Source organism: Coffea arabica, chromosome 3c (assembly GCF_036785885.1).
Source record: "Coffea arabica cultivar ET-39 chromosome 3c, Coffea Arabica ET-39 HiFi, whole genome shotgun sequence".
Taxonomy (NCBI): Eukaryota; Viridiplantae; Streptophyta; class Magnoliopsida; order Gentianales; family Rubiaceae; genus Coffea; species Coffea arabica.
In genome coordinates, this window is record NC_092314.1 from 4,322,211 (window position 1) to 4,340,217 (window position 18,007).

General features: G+C 35.6%; 2 protein-coding genes and 1 non-coding gene across 5 annotated transcripts; 1 reads left to right on the top strand and 2 right to left on the bottom strand.

The window, feature by feature from the left end:
* Positions 1 to 4,527: 4,527 nt before the first annotated feature.
* On the top strand, positions 4,528 to 6,294 carry LOC140037566 (enoyl-CoA delta isomerase 2, peroxisomal-like). The gene is made up of 2 exons (XM_072081960.1): positions 4,528 to 4,890; positions 5,396 to 6,294. Exons 1-2 carry the CDS (start codon positions 4,700 to 4,702, stop codon positions 5,922 to 5,924), a joined length of 720 nt encoding a protein of 239 aa, XP_071938061.1. The 5' UTR covers positions 4,528 to 4,699; the 3' UTR covers positions 5,925 to 6,294.
* A 701-nt stretch (positions 6,295 to 6,995) lies between these two features.
* LOC140038196 (U11 spliceosomal RNA) lies at positions 6,996 to 7,122 on the bottom strand. The gene has a single exon (XR_011841991.1). It is a non-coding gene; the product is annotated as a U11 spliceosomal RNA (small nuclear RNA).
* A 645-nt stretch (positions 7,123 to 7,767) lies between these two features.
* On the bottom strand, positions 7,768 to 17,888 carry LOC140037567 (actin-related protein 9-like). 3 transcript variants are annotated; one of them, XR_011841477.1, is made up of 22 exons: positions 17,667 to 17,876; positions 17,480 to 17,552; positions 17,208 to 17,326; positions 17,005 to 17,064; positions 16,853 to 16,918; positions 16,575 to 16,674; positions 15,836 to 16,041; positions 15,510 to 15,630; positions 14,167 to 14,231; positions 13,917 to 14,006; positions 13,222 to 13,272; positions 12,682 to 12,813; positions 11,843 to 11,932; positions 11,055 to 11,125; positions 10,790 to 10,962; positions 10,669 to 10,712; positions 10,531 to 10,580; positions 9,593 to 9,638; positions 9,235 to 9,285; positions 8,797 to 8,946; positions 8,331 to 8,624; positions 7,768 to 8,098 (listed from the first exon to the last, which is right to left on the bottom strand). XR_011841477.1 is itself a non-coding variant. In XM_072081961.1 (21 exons), exons 1-20 carry the CDS (start codon positions 17,667 to 17,669, stop codon positions 8,803 to 8,805), a joined length of 1,755 nt encoding a protein of 584 aa, XP_071938062.1. In that variant the 5' UTR covers positions 17,670 to 17,876; the 3' UTR covers positions 8,171 to 8,624; positions 8,797 to 8,802. The 3 variants fall into 3 exon arrangements, 1 of the variants encoding a protein (XP_071938062.1); XM_072081961.1 differs by lacking the exon at positions 7,768 to 8,098 and having other exon boundaries at positions 8,171 to 8,624; XR_011841478.1 differs by lacking the exons at positions 7,768 to 8,098; positions 8,331 to 8,624 and adding an exon at positions 9,767 to 9,811 and having other exon boundaries at positions 8,849 to 8,946; positions 17,667 to 17,888.
* Between the last annotated feature and the right edge of the window lie 119 nt (positions 17,889 to 18,007).

The following is an 18,007-nucleotide window of genomic DNA, read 5'->3' on the forward strand; positions in this document are numbered from 1 at the left end:
TTTTTGTGATTCGGCCGTGCTGACTCAGCACGGCCCGTATAGAATAAGAAAGCCCCTCAGTGTCAGACGTGCATTTGACGGATAATTTTTTTTATACGTATATTTTAAGGAATTAGCCGTCAATTGTTGCTTTAGTAGATGCATGTTCTCATATTATAAAAGCACGGCAGCCTTAATTTTTTTTTTTTTTTTTTAAGGTAAAGGCTAAGGACGGCATGCAATCTTCCCATTTGCTAAAGCTTTTGCGAAGGCTTCCCAAATGCTAAATTGGAAAGAATGGGCAACATGCGTTGGGAATCTGGGAGCTGGGAATGTGCCCAAAAAAATCAGGCTAGGCTATTCCCAAAATTTTTTTCAATTAACTTAGATTCCTAAGCAAACAAACAAATTCTATTTTTCTTGTCATGTCATGCAAAAGTTTAACTTATTGCTTGAATATTTCAAATTTTACATAAAAGCGTTATCAATACTTATTTTATTTTGCAAAAATAGTTTGAATATTTATATATTATCCATGAACATATTTTTCACATCTTTAGTAGCAAAATTTAAGTACGCAATTTCTCAAAAGATGTTTTCATTTCTTATTAAGTGAGCCAACACATGTTGATTTCTAATACTTATCCAATGGCTTGGTCTTTATTTGAATTGTTAATTTTTGTGGAAAAATTTTACATTTTTTGTGAATATTTCTTTTACATATTTTTTTTTAATCATTTTTATATCTCGTATATATTACATCTTAAAAAAAGTGTTATAGTAATTATTTCTCACATTTTTTTATAAAAAAAAATCTAAATAAGTATTTGCTAAATGTTATAGGTAAAATGGAAAGAAAATTATTGAGACTAGGCATGGGGGAGTTTATACTTTATAGTGTGCAAATAAGACTGACATGAACGCTTCCTTGTCTGTCTTTATTTCTTTTTAACTCTCTAGTTATATGGCTAATTTCTTAGAATATACTATAGTTGTCGCGCCTAGTCAGTATGACAACAACAACAAAAAAAAAAAAATTAAGTTGCAGGCTACCGTGCTGACGGTACATGGTGGGGGATTTTTTTTTTTTTTTTTGAGAGTCAGGCAAAATATCCCCTATTTTGAATAGTTATGATATTTCGAGAATCTCAAAGTCTACCTTTGTTCTAAAGTACTACTACTTTCTTTTCTCAACCAAACTAACTTTTGCCATTCTTAGTAATTAGATCCTTTTCTTCTTCTTTTTTTTCCTTTTAGGTCCTTTTCTTTCTTTAGTATGCTAATGACTTCTTTGAGAATGAAGAAGTGCTTGTACCGTGAAAACCAGGGCCGAGCTATACTTGGGCATATTGATTGCATGTTTACCCTGAAATTGAATTGATTGAAAATGTAATCAATTTATAAGACTTGCATTAATCTACTCGAGAATCACATTTTGGAGTTTCAAAGAATTTTCTCCCATCTATTATATATGTTTTACGTTTTGATGTATTTATTGTCATTAGTTTTTTTTTTTTTTTTGAAAAAAAATGGATGGCACTTTGTTCCCACTTTAAGGTTTTGATTTAAATTCTAATTTTGATGTTAGACATTTGAACAGACAAGAAAAGTTAAAGACGGAGAGCTTTCTCTAGAGGTTCAGTGGAGACGAAGATGAAATGGAAACTGAAGAAAATAAATCAAGACCATGGTTAAAAAATCTACTCAAAAGCTTATTCAAATTAGGGGATATTTGGTATGACTCTCAAAAAAAAATCTCCTACCATGCACAGTCAGCACGGTGGTGGACAACGACTGAAACCAAGTGGACAACGACTGAAACCAAGTTCTAGACAATACTACAGCATTTTTTTTGTTTTCTCAAAATTGCACTTGCTACCGTGCTGACTGTGCACAGTAACAAGCGGCCTTTTTAATAAAAAATTCGGCTGCAGGCAACTGTGCACTGCAACTTAAATTTTTTTTTTTTTTTTGCTGCTATAGTTTGGTACTAGGATCTGTCAATGCACATTTGATGGACATTTTTTTTTTTCAGGTATATTCTAAGAAATTAGCCCTAGTTATATCAACTGCAAATCCGGCAAGAATTTTCCAATTTAGCTTTTCAACTGCATCGTGGTTTCTCTTTTTCATATCAACCATGCGACATTAACGCTTGTTTCCCTTTTCCATTTTTTTCTTGCCACCTTGGAACTACCACAACAATCAGAACTGAAGAATATAACCATTAAGGCTACCGTGCTTTGTAAGCATGGCGGGCTTAGTTGTTGCAATTATTGGCATATGTGCTTAATCAGCATGGTAGCCTTGGCCTTTTTGGGGGAAAAAAAAATTTGTGGGTCACCTGCTCCGCTTAATCAGCACGACAAGTATAGTTTGAGAACATACATGTCAGAGCAACAATTAGCGGACTTTTTTTTTTGGTTATAATCTAAGAAATTAGCCGATATATCTGGTGCCTTTTTTTTTGTTTGTATAATTCACAGGTATTCGCATTCGTTCTACGGTCTACAACTAATCTTGTTCGAACTGCCTTTTTGGGGGAAAACTCTCCCAATGTTGTCTTTTTCCATTTTCATGGGTTTCAAACCTAAAATCTCATGGTTAAAAAATATAAGCCCTTTTCACTTGTACCAATGTTTAAGAGGAATTAAATTTTTATTTTTTAGGATATTCACGACAAAAAAATAAAGATGATACTTAGGTGGGAGGCGCAAAAAAAAACATAATCTTACTTGTTTTTGGCATTAAAATGGCATTATAGTTATATGAGTAAAAATTGCTCTAATAGGAAAATTAATTAGTTCTCTGATAATATCGCTAACCTTTGAAATTATACAAACCTAAGTGCGGATATATTTTTGTAAAAATTATGTCAAAATGTTGAGAAGCCCAAAATATAGAAAAACCAAAAGGAATTGTTCAATCCAATGTTGTTAGACTTGGACCAAGCCAACCTGTTCGATCAGTCCGACTGTGAACCAGCATTCTTCTCGAGAAGGTTTGTAGTACAAAATCAGCCAAAACTATAAAAAATCAACTAAATCAATGATCCGGTTCAACTGGTTGATCCGATTGTCAAATTTTTCTTTCTTATTTTCCGCAAACATAATTTGAGCTTGCTAAATTGTAATACTTTCATTTTAATATGAATGAGAAAACACCATCCACTTAGTGTAAATACAAAATCACTTGCTTTTCTAAATGATCTCTAAATCAAGATGTTTTCATCCCTATCACTTTAGCAATTTAGCATCAATAATTTCAACTTGTATTAATTTGTTTTATTTAGTTTTTCGTGTAGTTTTGGAGAATGGATATATTTTAATCATGAATTCACATTTTTATATATAATTATTAAGCGTATATTTGATTGCAAGTCTAATATTTTTGAAATATTTTTTTATAATTGATTGAATATAACTAAGAACTTAATTTCAATATTCCTGAAACTTGTGAAAAGTATGAAATAATTATGACGTCAGGTTGATATCAACAGATTTTTTTTAGATCGATCCAACCAATTGACACATAATTAAGTAGTTTAGCCGAATCGCTCTTCGACCCGAGTTTAATAACATTGGTTCAATTGGCATCAGGGAGGACTCCACATCCATCAAGCAAGTCAACTTATCCCAAATATTATTTCGCTTGCATCATAAACTCATTTTCTAACCCAACTTTTTTATATTCCCAACCATCTTTTATCTCACATACATCACATCACAAAAAATGCTACAGTAATTATTCCAAATAATATTTCAAATAATACCCTATCGAAACACTCCCAACGTGTGACGCGCTTTGATATTTGAGCGCTTATAGCCTTATACAAGTCGTTTGGCCTTAGAATAGTCAGGATTTGCTTGCTTGACCTTGAATCATGTGAAAAATTGCAAGTAGAAGGTAGGTAGGTGAAGTTCAAGGTGCAAAGCTCCATTTCCGAATAGTTGAGGAGTACAATGTGCATTTAACCCTTTATTTTTAACGAATCCACAACAGCTGAATACTAACAATTTAAGAAAAAAAACTCACATACAATAAGAGCTGAACTTAAAACTTGTAAATTCTAGATTCGGGATTATATAATTTATATTACAGTTGGGACTTTTAATTCGACTTTTTTGGTCTGCATGAAATTATGAACTTATTCGATCGATTGATATACACACCAACTTGGAAAAATTGAAGGATTGTTACTATATGAGAAGTGTTCAGGTTATCTGTTAAATAATAGAATTAATAGATATGAATAAATTATTCATAATATATTATTCAAACGTATACATTCACATTGTTTCTCTCTTCTGATATTTAATTAGTATTTATTTTGATTTTAGTCTTTTTTTTTTTAGAATTCGTTTACAAATGCTGAATTATTATTTGGATGGATAAAACCTATAATAGGATCTACAAAAATATTAGTACGAGATAAAGAACTTGGAAACAAAATTATAAAATACTGCACATTAAGAACACCACTGAAGAATTAATTAAGCAGTGAATAAAATAAATCTTAAAGGCTGCCACTGCCAAAAAAAAAAGAATAAAAAAAAGTCTTGAAGGTGGCTACAATTCCACCACTACCGGGCCATGGAGAATACGACTATATAACGCTCTGATCCCATTTCCTTCTCAAAGCTACCCTGTTTCGCACATCCCAAAGCAGCTTACATATTGTCCCGCCGGTCGGCCGCCGACCAACTTTTCAGCCGGTGATATGTGCACCTTAGAGAAACGCGGCAACATCTTCTTGTTAACGTTAACAGGTGATGACGAGCACCGGTTGAACCCGACCCTCATCGCCTCCATCAGGTGGGCTTTAGCTGAAGTCAAGTCTCAAGCCACCAAAGGCTCCGTTCTTATCACATCGGGTCAGGGCAAGTTCTTCTCCAACGGCTTTGACCTCAGGTATTTTCATCATTATCAACAAAGTAAGAAGGAAAAAAGAAATAAAAAGCCTAGTGGATAAAGTATTGGATTGTCGTTAATTTTATCATTTTTTTTTCTTTAGCGTGGATTTATATTTGGTGATAATTATCTTCTATTGATCTTGTACTAAATCAGTAGATCGTGTTATCAATCTATTCTTATGTTTAGAGAATGATTGTTTGATTTTCCGATTTTTAATTTATTTGTTAATATTCGATATAGATTTTTATTCATACTACGAAAGTGTCCCATTTTTCTTTTCCATAAACTTGATTGAGACCAAATTATGATGTCTACCATTTACTTTTTGCGTTGTCCGTGTCCAAAAAGGTTTTGGCTTTGTACAAGCGAACCATGTGATTCGATTGAAACGCTAGAGTAACAGATTCACCGTTTCGATGTGATTAGATTAGTGAAGTTTAATGAAGAGGAGGAATTGATGGATACAGTACAATTTAAATGTATGTATATATATGCACATCAGGTATGCTCAAGCTGCTGGTTCAGTTCAAGGTGCTAAGGATAGGCTTATGAACATGGTAGAGATCTTCAAGCCGTTAGTGGCTGATCTTATCTCACTTCCAATGCCTACAATAGCTGCCATCACGGGCCATGCTGCTGCGGCCGGCTTGATGCTAGCCGTGAGCCATGACTATATCACAATGAGATCAGACAAGGGGGTGTTGTACATGAGTGAGCTTGATATAGGAATGACTTTGCCAGACTATTTCAATGCCATATTTAGGTCAAAGATCGGCTCCCCCTCGGCTCGGCGTGCATTGCTATTGAGGGCTTCCAAGGTGAGGGCGGAGGAGGCGGCGGGGATGGGAATCATAGACTCGGTTCACAGTAATGGGATGGAGACATTGGAGGCTGCAGTGCGACTAGGGGAGGATTTGAGCAAGAAGAAGTGGGAAGGGAAGGTGTATGCTGAAATAAGGAAGTCATTGTATCCTGAACTTTGTGGCATTTTGGGATTGAAAGATGAAAAGGTTCTGCCTTCACGGCTTTGACAAGCAAAGAAACTACAATTCGTGTTTTCCTGGTTCACCTGAGATTCTTAAAGTCTTGCTATTTGTGTCTTTACTTCAACTAATTACAGGGCTTTGGATGAGGCTAAGCATGAAATTGAAGAATGACTGTCTTAACCCTTATGAGACTCTTTTGTGCAGTTTGGAAAGCAAACACGAGACAGAAGGACCATTTTGTTCAACATAAAATGTTATCCGTACTACTTTTTGTTTACTCTGATTTCAATAATGTAAAATGTGAGGAATACCGCGTATGTTAGAACTCATTATAGTAGTATAATTATAGATGATACGGTGCTTCTTTTGGCTTGCTTTTGAAGTTATCAACGTGACCTTCCAATGTTATTGATCATGGATGCACCTTGCATGAAAATTTCTTAAGAAGAACTAGAGCTGAATTTCGATTATGAGCTTGATGTACTATCAAGTTACCAACTACCATGTTGGAAAGAGACCTAAAACTAACACACAATGACGTTTCATAATCTGCAAGTACACCACAACTTCGGCGTGTTGCGTAGGTGTTGCCCTGTGTGATCATGTTTGGAATTTGGTCCCCTTGGAGTGTGGACCATGTGCTATCAAGTACATAACCAGTTCTTTGTTACCCAAGATGTCAATTTTTGGCATTGCAAATTTTCCAGGCAAACCACCGAACTTTGGTGTAACGGCCATAAAAAAGGGATTAAATTCTTCTTTAAATTGTGGATCCGGAGTTCGAACCAGTTCTTTATTATCCAAAATGTCAATTTTTGGCATTGCAAATTTCCCAGGCAAACCACCGAACTTTGGCGTAATGGCCATCAAAAAGGGATAAAATTCTTCTTTAATTTGTGGATCGGGAGTTCGAGTCTCATATATGTAATTCTTTAAATAGGATAAATTAGGTTAAATTATACAAATATATGTTACCGTTACAAAAAAAAAAAAAAAATTGCCCAGATAAATTGGCAATATGTCACATTTGGTCCCCCTGGCCTGAACTGGTCCCCGTACTGGTGAAAACTTCCACTCTTGATTTTCCAGAAAGGGCCTAAACTTAAAGACTTGAGAATGGAGGGTCGGCCAAGCGAGCCAACCCTACAGGGCTCCACAAATTATGTCGGCCATATGTCTTGATAGCCATACAGCTCTCACCAACGCGGGTAAGAGTGGCATATTTAGCCAACCGACCCTTTTAAGTTTTCTCCCGTTCCAACCCGCTTCATTTTATCTCCTGCGCCTCTGAATATACTTCTTACATATTCCGATGTGGGACGAGGAGAATGTTGCTCCATTAGTTCTACTAAATTCGAGTTAGACCCTGAATTTTGATTGTAATTAATTTTTTTGTTTTTTTAAACAGGTTATAATTTATCACAGATTATTTGTGCAAGTGTTTAATAAGAATGTAATGTTCAATTACTATTCACGTAAATTCACACATATCAATTGTATCATATTTAAATCGTAGTATAAACTGTACATTTTTTTTTTCTGACATTTTCTTAAGAAAACTTAAGAATTCGGCAATAAATCTACTTCCCCGAGTAACCTTCAAAAGCCGGCAACTTTTGAAGGCACCCGAGGGACTTATAACCCAAGCCACAAACCTCCCCAGTACCGATGTGGGAAAGAACCCCCACAGGGGCAAGCCCAGCAGGGCGGCTTCTACTAAGAGCTAACTAACCCCCACCAACCCCGGTATGACTACCCCAGCAACGATTTTTTTCTTTCTGACATTTTCTTAAGAAAACTTAAGAATTCGGCAATAAATCTACTTCCCCGAGTAACCTTCAAAAGCCGGCAAAAATTATTTGCACAGCAATTCACCATCAAACCGACATTTGCTGCCAACTAAACCATTCATTATTTTCGCTGTAGAAAGGTTTCTGTTGTTCCTACAAAGTTATTGGTATCTTAATTACAGCTTATAATTGGTAACTAATTTTCACCATGGAGAGGTGTTCTTTGTCATTGCCCCGAATGACCCTCAGACTCTTGATTGGGACGCAAGTGCCAAAAAGTTTCTCGAATCAGAGGATGTTAGACTGGTGTGATGTTTATTCGACTAGGGATGTTCAGCCGTCCCTTTTACTACTTTCAGCACTTTTACAGCAACCCATATGGTCCGATTCAGTTCCCGTCAGTTCCCCGTAACCTTATTGAGCCACTCCCTAGTATAGGTTAGAGTAAAAATAAGACTAAGTGCAGGTGTAAATGGTGACAATAGACCAAAAAACAAAAAGTAGCAAGCTAAACACCGTAGCATATCTTTGCTATCTGAGTAAATAGAAACTCCATTTCATAACAAGTGGTTTACCATTCTACCAATCTCTGCTAAACAGATTCAGAAATTCTGAGGAAGATTTCAGGGAAGGTAAGGAGAAGATTTAAGAGGGATATTACCCAGCTTTACAAATAAGTCCAAATTCCAAGCTGTCTGCTGCTAAAAATGGCGCTAGTGTGTTAGGTCATTAGTAAGGCAAGTGCTGCACGGAGTAGACTGCCTCCATCTCCTCAGGACAAAGGGTTTCATGCTTCTGATGATAACAACAGTTACGTGCTTTATTTCACTTTGAACGTTTGTTTGTCAGCAAAAATTCCACAATTTACTCAGTACTTTCACAAGTCTTGATACTCGCAGCTTCAAGCGTTAGTCTTTCTAGTAAATCAAAGTCCCATTTACAGCATGACGTAAACCTGCATGCAGGCCAGAAGAGTGAAAAAAAGGGTAGGGCAGAGGTTTCTGAAGATCACCATGTTTCACAATTATGATTACCGGAATGTCTCTTATAAACACTGTTTTGTATCAAATGCCTTGAGTAACCAAAATAAACAAACAAACAAATATCCAATAATGAATGTTCCATACCATGTTTCAGGAATTTATGTAACACATTGCTTGTGCCTGGAGGAAATAAGAGTCCTTGTATTTTCTGCCACTACCAATGTGAATCCCACTTCGAATCCAGTCTTCCCGATGTATCCAGGCATCTCGGCTGAAATCAAGTACCCCAAGTATCTACAAAGAAGGTGAATGCCATGAAAGTGAGAACCTTAATTTCATCTCTACCAATGGAGCTTTTGCACATACCATGTGCTTAAGATACTTCAAAATCCATAATGATATCAGAGAAGTAGACTTAATGATTCAACTACATGCAAAACAGTATTCTGAGTGGCTAAGTTATGTATTCTAAACTCATATGGACAAAATTATCAGAGTCTTCGCACTATTGTTAGAATAGATAACAAGAAGAGAGATCTACAGGGAAGTTAACCATAAGATAGCACCGTAACAGAAACTTACTGCTCCACCCTTCCATGCAACAAAGGTTGGATTTGTCCTTGATTGCAAAACCTAGATATGACAAAAGACAAGCAGAAGTCAACAACATGATGAATCATTAGGAACTGGAAAACCAGAACGATATTATAGAGCAAAATATCAAAAGACAAATCGAGGTCTTGAAGTCAGAAAAGCACATAATGCAACGAGATTAGGGTCCAAAATATGCTTCAACAATTACATGAAGCAGTGACATTAGTTAGCATTACCAAGTTCCACCATGCTATGGCATAGGAAACAAGACCCAACACAAGTACAGGTTACCATTTATAAAAAAAAATTATTTATTAACTAAACCAGAAAAGTATGAGATGCACACCTCCACAGTATCAATGGCTTCATTTGGGGGAATCGCATGTAACACCCTGCCCAGAAAAATATCAAGATAGTTGGATAAAAAAAAAATATGAAGGTTTTCCTGCCATGTACATAAATTAAGAAGAAAGCGTCCACCACAGAATGATAACAGTGCCAAATAACAAATATGACTCACAACAATTTCTTGCTTTCTCATTTAAATATTCAGCTTCTCCTGCTACTGCATGGCAATTTAAGTATAAATTTCACGAGAAATGAAAAACTATGATTAAAGTAAATCAAAGTTAACAACTTAGATAAATAATGATTGTTTTGTTTGAGTGGCTGCTCTTAGTGCTCTATCCCCATAAATCATATGTCAGTGCTGGGGCATAATGTGATCCTCTAGGCATCTACATCAGCAAATACTAAAGTAACCGCTTGTTCTTTGTTCACACTACTACATTTTGCTGTAAGTTAAGGAGCTTCATCACAATCATGTATGTTGTCAAGATTGAGAGAAGATTTTGAGAAGGAAAAGACAGCAGCTGGAACAGGAAAATAGTCTGAAAAAACATGGTCTACTTTAGATAACAGAAAAGAAGAATTTCAATCCAAAACATGGATTGCCAATAAAATGCTTCGGGACAGGATTGCAGATGGTGGCAAGTCCATTTGAAGCATAAATTGGAGAATAAAAATGATTGCAATAATTCTGAGTTTGGAAAGATGTACAATTTCAGCTGGGAAGTGCAATTAACTTCAGTAAAATTGTTATATATTCTATTTGCTTCTGGGTATTGCATATTATCTTTTCCGCAATTGTGTTAACAGTACAAGCCTGTCTAGGAGCAATTCCTCTAAGCAACTATGAGCCTAATCCATTTGTGTGTGTGTGTGTGTGTGTGAGAGAGAGAGAGAGAGAGAGAGAGAGATAGAGAGAGAGAGATTGAAGCAAACCTCTCCTCCATGGCAGGAATGAGCCCATCAATCAAAGCCACTCCACCAATCTGTATCATTGAACCATCTAAAATTATCGATTGACATAAACATTTGCGAGAAACAAATTGAGTATTTAGACCAAAGCTCAAAACTTGCCAGTTGCATGCTACAAAACAATTTCCTCTGCAGGTCTATACGCCCTGGGGCAAATAATGTGGAGAGGTAAGAGAAAAAACACATAAAGCTTTAACAGAGATAACTCAAATACCAAGTCAACCTGTTGAGAGAATGCTTTTTGTAATAGCTTCCGCAAGACCAATATTGTCCTCTTTCTTTGGCCTTGCCTGAAAAATTGGGTAGCTCTCCCACATTGGGAATGCAGAAGCACCGCTGGGGAAAAAGCCCTCAGTATGCCATGTATCTTCCAACATATCATCATAATCCTTGAACCTGGTGAAGCATAATACCATTTTGGGAAGTTAGATAATGTGCGAGGAGTTATTTAGTCAAAAAAATTATCAATGATTGGAAAGTATCCTCACCATGTACGGGGTGGTGGAGGATAAACATCTGGAACCAAAAGCATTGGGTAGAACAAACCCATTGGTGGAACCTGTTTAAAAACAATCAGAAGTACTAGTCAATCTAAACATGTTTTACTGTTGTGACAGTAAATGCAAATAGTTACAAGAAATAATTGCTGAGCCAAGCATTTAAAACTCAACCTTCACCGCATTAAATGACCAAATGCCTAGCTTAATTGTACTTGCAGAACTTCAAATTATTAGTCTACAGGTAAATGCATAAAAAGCAAATTATACCAACACAGAAGCATTAACTGAAAATAACTTTTTGGAAACAATAAAGGGAAATTTTGATCAAGTTATACATTACTTACACTCCCGACATTATCCTCTAGCTTTTACAGCTGTTATGTTAGCACCAACATATGTATGATCCCCTAACTCAATCTAAGAAAGACCTGAAGCCATTGGCACATTTAAAGACATCCCTTGTTGTATAGAAAATATTTGTCAAATTCATCGTAACTGTCATGTCAAAAATAGGGTAACTGTGCTTGGTAGATTTTTTGAAATATAGAAGTTAAAGAGATCTTTAACTTTTGCATCTTTCTTTATATTATATTCCCTCTTTTTTTACATTTTTTTTTGTGGGTTAATGAGAATGCATATCTATGTTAGAGCCTTTACGAAACCTTTTATACTGTAGTATGCTTCAATCTAATGTAGCAAATTGAATATTGGCAACATGAACTATTGTTTAATAAAGGGAAAGGAAGTTAAATGAGTTTTGATTATTAGAGGCATACATTCAAAGCAGTCAGCCTCGTCTTATGAGACCCAGGTGGCATGCCATCTTCATAAGAATGAACAACTGCAACAGTTTCAAGTTCTCCTTCCTGAATGTATAAAATATACTGTGTCAATGTATAAATGTCATATAAAAGGTCTCAAATGAAAATTTAGTAAAATCCAAGAAAAGAAAGCCTACAAATTATCAAATAAAAGTTGATAAACCACCAATTAGAAATCACAATTGTAACACACTTTCTTAAGGAAAGACAGATACAAATAAGTAATATTGGCAAGCCCAAGATAAAAGTTCAAAAATTTACTCAGCTTAAAATATATTCAGAGAACGCCAACCTTAACTGATGTAGTGGTGTTACACATGGTACATTAACAAATTACCAATATTGCAAGATGGAACCCGATAATTAACCACCCAAACAGCACGGTAGAAGCAGAAGACAAAGAAGGGTCCATTAACTATCATATTGCAAAAGCTAAAGAGATTTAGCTTCATTGAATATCAGCAAAGGCATTGTTTTATCAACATTGAGATTATGTGAATGTAAATTAACAATTACACCTGTACTCACACTGAGGAAAAGAATACTTTGCTGCCGGATAAAACAGATAAGCTGAACATGACATAAATACAGCATGCGATAGAGAAACAGCCAAAGCACTATAGAAAAGAGAAGTTGACAGAACTAAATAGTCGAATGGGTTATATCTGGTGACAAGGTTGAGTTCAACTACAAAGTTCAGTAAACATTGACTAAAGTAAAAGAGATACTCTAATATTTAGGACCATATTGACTAGAAAAATTTAACTTTTAATAAAAGAAATTAGATGACTCACTCTAATCGAGCAATGCAACTCTCTAAGCCTGTTCAACATCAACAAATCTACAGGCTTTGTCAGGGCATCTGTACGAACTGGTGGCCATGTTTGATGATGCCTTTGTGTCCAAAGCAAGCATCTTGATATATCCTGAAGTTGTTTCTTACCAAGTCAAAACATGACCTTTGAAAAGAAAGTGAAATGTTTGAAAGCAAACAAAGAATTGGAAAGGTCAACCTTAAAAAGAAAACAAATGCCTGTTAGTTCACACATCAGAGAGCATTTCATTGCTCTTTCAGATTCCTATGTTACGCTAAAAATGGTAAGGCATAACATTCAACAAAAACATTGAACAAGTTTAGACATAGCATTTCATTGCTCTTTTGCTTCAAAAGTTTTACTGTCCTTAACACACCAATTAATCACAAGCTGAAGCATAATTGTTACTAACTGGAGAAAAATCTATGGTAACTAGATGTCACATGGACTTCCTCACAGTGATAAGAGCTGCATAAGAAGATAGTAATCAAGTTGAAGAAAGGAAGCCATAACCCTTACCTCTCCACCATATCGCAATGTCATCTGTGTTGTAGGTAGGACTGCTCCATCCTAAAGATGAACAAAACTTTAAGTGTCATGGAGATTATCTACAAATGCAATGCCAATTTTCTCAAGCAAGATAAATACTTTGTCAATCCCTTCTGTTACATCATGGCAAAAGGAAGCTTAATCTCAGGAAGCTACAGATGAAAACCTAAACTGAGTGTTTTTCAAATGGCACTCAAAGCACCAGAATAATGTGTGCCAGAGGACTGGAGAAGATTGTGGCAAGTGATGCATTGTGCTGGTGAAGAAATTCAAAGAATTAGAAACTTCGGCACCAGAATTTACAATGAAAGTAGAGAAGTTGACAAAGGAATGCTGGTGGAAATTAAGTTGTTAGTCCTGTTAAGATGGTATTTTTCCAGCAGAGCAGTAATTTTTGAGGCAGTATAAGCAGTGGAGCTACCACAGGCAGTCAGTAACTTGGTAATCATGATTCTTTCTTTAACATGATTCGCATGAAGATCCAGATTCAATTCCTCTAGAATGATATTTGTTTGAAAGTCTTTTTCCTTCCATTGACCAATTATTGGAGTCTTCCAACTTACACCCCAGATACACTTCAAGAAATCATTTTGCATTATGAGGTAAAACAGCTTAATAAAAACATTAACTGAAAGAACCGAATTTCAGAAATATATAGAATATACCTCAACACATATTACCGATGTCACCTGGGCACCCAGATTTATGATGCATGCTGTTGACATACCATTTCCAAAAGCTGCAGCAAGGCCTTCCTGAATCAATTTGATATAAGCCATCTCTGACAAGGAGAGACTCAATGCATATATGGTACAGGACAAAATGCAAATGTAACACCACATTAAGGTTAAATTGATGCTACCATTTAAATTTAACCTAGAGATAGTTCAAAATTATAAGACGGAAGAGAACCACCTGGTGAACTACCGCTGAGCTGAAGTGCAGATCTCTTAAGACAATAGACAGCATCTCCTTTACTTCTGCACATCAAAAAAATCCAAACGGTCAAGCTGGTCACAATAAAAAACCAGCACGTTAAGTTTCCCATTTACATTTTCATAAACCCAAAGAAACACTTGATTTACTTATATCTTTAAATTGACGGATAAAATAGAGTTAGCACACAGAAAGCAAAAGGAAAGAAACCTAGATTTCCTAAAGTTAAAGGCCATATGTTGGGCTTATATACAAATATAGTATTGTCTTCCAAACAAAAGCTTACTTTTCTACTAATAAATGGAAAAGGCTCCGTTTTAGTATAAATCCATTCCTAAAATTTTCAAGTACATCAGATTTTTTCAGTTATAATGTGTCATTTCTCATCAATCTCTTGAATTTATCATTAGTATATTGTGATCCTTTCCAGGAAATGCAATCCATGTTTGATAGTTGGAACTATCTTTTAGCTTGTAAGATCACATTCAGATACTCAACAAATTAGACATGATTAACGGCCTTCTTAACACCTCCTGCAGGAAAGTCAACTTCATAATGCCAACTACTGGACAAGTCAGGCTTGAGTATATGTTGACCAAAAGTTATATTTTGGCTATTGACTCAGAAATTGACTTGACTACCAAACTCCAAGACAATATCAAGAAAAAGTATTTGCCAACAAGGATAAGCAAGCATGTGAATGATTCTAACAGATGAAATAAAAATACCCTAGAGTACACTGTCCAATTTACACATCAAGGCTCTAAATGCTTAGATTTTTGAAAAATACACGTCATTCACTGGGATAGATCAAAAACATTCATCATTACATTATTGTCCAAAAATCCTATTAACACTGAAAAAATCTTTAAACTTCAATGCAATGCTAGGCTTCGGCAGTACTGGAATTTAACTTAAGAAACTGGTCACGTTAAAGAACTGTAATATCTACCACAACAGAACTTGGGGCGTGGCTACTTGGTTTTAAACAATTGGTAACTTTATGTATAATCTACAATGTACAGATGAGTATGTGCTATAGATACATCTTAGCTCAATGCAACTGTAGTACAACTCTAAAAGTTGTAATGGACTTAGTTTAGTTAACTACTTCAACTACTATATTACTCAATTTGAACATCAGCTATTTAAGAAAAAAATAATTCTGTGGCTCATGATCTAATTATAACCTTTCTTAAACACCAACCAGTAAAATAAAATTACTCAGTTTCAACGTTGACAGATTAGGCAAACAAGAAACAATAATTAGTCACTTGACTAAAATCCGGCATCTGGAACAAAAAACAGGAGCATATAGTTACCACGATTGTCAAATGTCTCAGGAAGAACAAGAATAGCAGAGAATATAGTCCTTTCACTCAAGGGGATATGAAGTTTCTCGGTCAAAATCCAATCCCAAATTACATGCAAGTCTTCTAATACCTGAAAGATGAGCAGAGAGAAGTAAAAAATAGAGGAGTAGAATACAGACCCTGGCTTATCAAAAAAAAAAAAACTCTTATTTTACTTAAATATAAAATGCATTATGATTCAATAAGCTTATGCTACAAATGACGATTTGATATTACAGCAAGAGCCGCAAAAAGAATTTTCTTTTCAACAACTTCGTACGTAATTAAGATAGTACCTGCTGCATAGGATAATGTTGAGAGATGTTAAGATGACCCCTGCGGATAGGACGCCGTAAGCAATATGGTTCAGTTGGAGAGATTCTCAGAGCTTCCTCACCAAAAATGCACTCCCTATATCTTGGTTCACTTGAATTGTTCTCTCTATAATCGTGACCTTCCTTCTCAACAGAGGACTCATCATTTTGGGCATTTCTCAGTGGGTCTTCAGTTACATCAAAATAGAATTCAGCAACTTGAATGTTGATGTAACATTTTAACCGAATTTTCATTAATTTTATGCAACTGAAAATCATAATAAGAAACGAAGTCCAATATGAATAGCTTATAAACGGTGCTCCGATGGGCGGTACTCAAAGTATAGGAGAAGAAAGACCACACATCATTGAAATCCAAATCTTTCAAATAAGTTGGCTTACACAGGACTAAAGCAGAGTAAAAAGGTCTAAACCTCCCGCAATACCACAGTTGGGTTACATTCGATTGACCAGATTCATTTCTGACTCTCGGAAGTAAGTGGCATGACGTACAACTAATTTGTAAAACTCTTTGAAACCAAGCAAAAAGAAGGTCCTGGATCATGATCATGGACAGGTAAAAAGAACTTGATATGGCTGTGAGTTGACATCCCAAGCCCTAACATGTATCTAATGATACTTCGATCAGAAAAGACATGAGATTCAATGTCACAAGCTCATATATTCAAGATTTTGATTGCTTCCAACACTAGCAACATACCAGATGCAGACGATGGAATTGTCTTCTCATATACATCAGTCCAACTGAAGGCTGTCTCTTTCTTGTTAGTTTGAGGAGGGTATACATCGATACGACCCATCTGCATAGCAGTCAATTTTACCGAAACAAAAGATAGAAAACTCGATAAATGTGCATTCAACCATGCCAGCTATAATAATAAAGCTAAGATCATCTAATTCTGCAATATATTACAGATTTGGTTTAGCTCCTACAATTAAAAAAAGAAGAAGACGAAAGCAGCAAGAGACCAATTCTACCTTTCTGGGGAATGCATTGTTAGTAACCTCTTCATCCAAGAATGGAATTTTCAACAGGGATGCAATCTGGCAAAAAAAAAAGAACCATTTTTCATTTTAAAAATCAAACTAAAATCCATACTTGAGAAAAGCTTCAAGTCCTCTAAACTCACAATATCATATGCTTTCTCACGTTCCATGTGCTGCGCTGTGGTAACCTGAGAATTAAGCCCCTGAAACACATAAAATCACAAGGGCCCCCATAAAAAGAAGGGGATAGAGAAGGAAAAGAGACGAACAGTTTCATCAGCAAAGGAAAATTTTCTCCAAGCACATAAAGAATAAGTTAAAATTAACCAAAGAATGAAAAGTAAACCTGGTCTAGAACATTTTTCTTAGGGAATTGATTGGCACCAGTGGTTCTTCTAGCAATACAATGAGGGACGTTCAACGGGGCGTCTTGTCGAGCTAATCCTATTCTTATATTTGCAGAACCTAAACAATTCAAGAATCCCACTTCACAGATTAATCAAATTTCACCAATCACCAACAAAAAAGTAAGAATGCAACTAGAACTTTATATGCTGAAAATTGGCATACACAATTGTTGGCTAAAAGATTAGTAGTAAGGTGGGAGTTGAGAGGGACCTGGATTGATGACAACAAGATTGGAGCCACGTTCAGCAAGAAATTGAGAAGGGACTATTGTTTTCAGATAATCCTGCAAAATTAACAAACACAATTAAATAAAAAAGTTCACAACTTTAAACTATTTTCGTTAGAGATAATTACTGTGTGAGTGTGTGTGAAACAGAGTGATAGAGCAAGTGTCTACCATTGGGAAGCAAAGAGTTGGGAGGGCTCAGAGCAGTCAGCAGAGAGAGCCGAATAATACTCCTACTAGAAAAGAAAAAGTTTTTCCTTCGTGGGTTGGCTTTGTTGTCGTCTTTAAGCTTTGGAACTTCGGCCTTGGAACTGAATGAAGTCTTCAAATTAAAATTAGAAAAGGAGGACAATCAATGGCAAGAAAACCTACGCACATTATGGGCGCAAAAGGTACGTAAATAAACAAAGAAATGAATAATGTAACATGTAGTAATTTCATAAACTTAAAAATGAATTGCATTTTGTCATCAAAACTTCAAACGAAACTTCTTTGGTAGATGGGAATGATGA

What these genes read in the sequence shown, in the direction of transcription:
- LOC140037566 (XM_072081960.1), top strand. Translation starts at nt 4,700, where the DNA reads ATGTGCACCTTAGAGAAACGCGGCAACATCTTCTTGTTAACGTTAACA. An exon ending in TCCAACGGCTTTGACCTCAG is followed by an intron (nt 4,891 to 5,395) that starts GTATTTTCATCA and finishes TATGCACATCAG; the next exon opens with GTATGCTCAAGCTGCTGGTT.
- LOC140037567 (XM_072081961.1), bottom strand. An exon ending in ACAATGCATTCCCCAGAAAG is followed by an intron (nt 16,675 to 16,852) that starts GTAGAATTGGTC and finishes ACTGCTATGCAG; the next exon opens with ATGGGTCGTATCGATGTATA. An exon ending in TGAGACATTTGACAATCGTG is followed by an intron (nt 14,232 to 15,509) that starts GTAACTATATGC and finishes TTTGATGTGCAG; the next exon opens with AAGTAAAGGAGATGCTGTCT.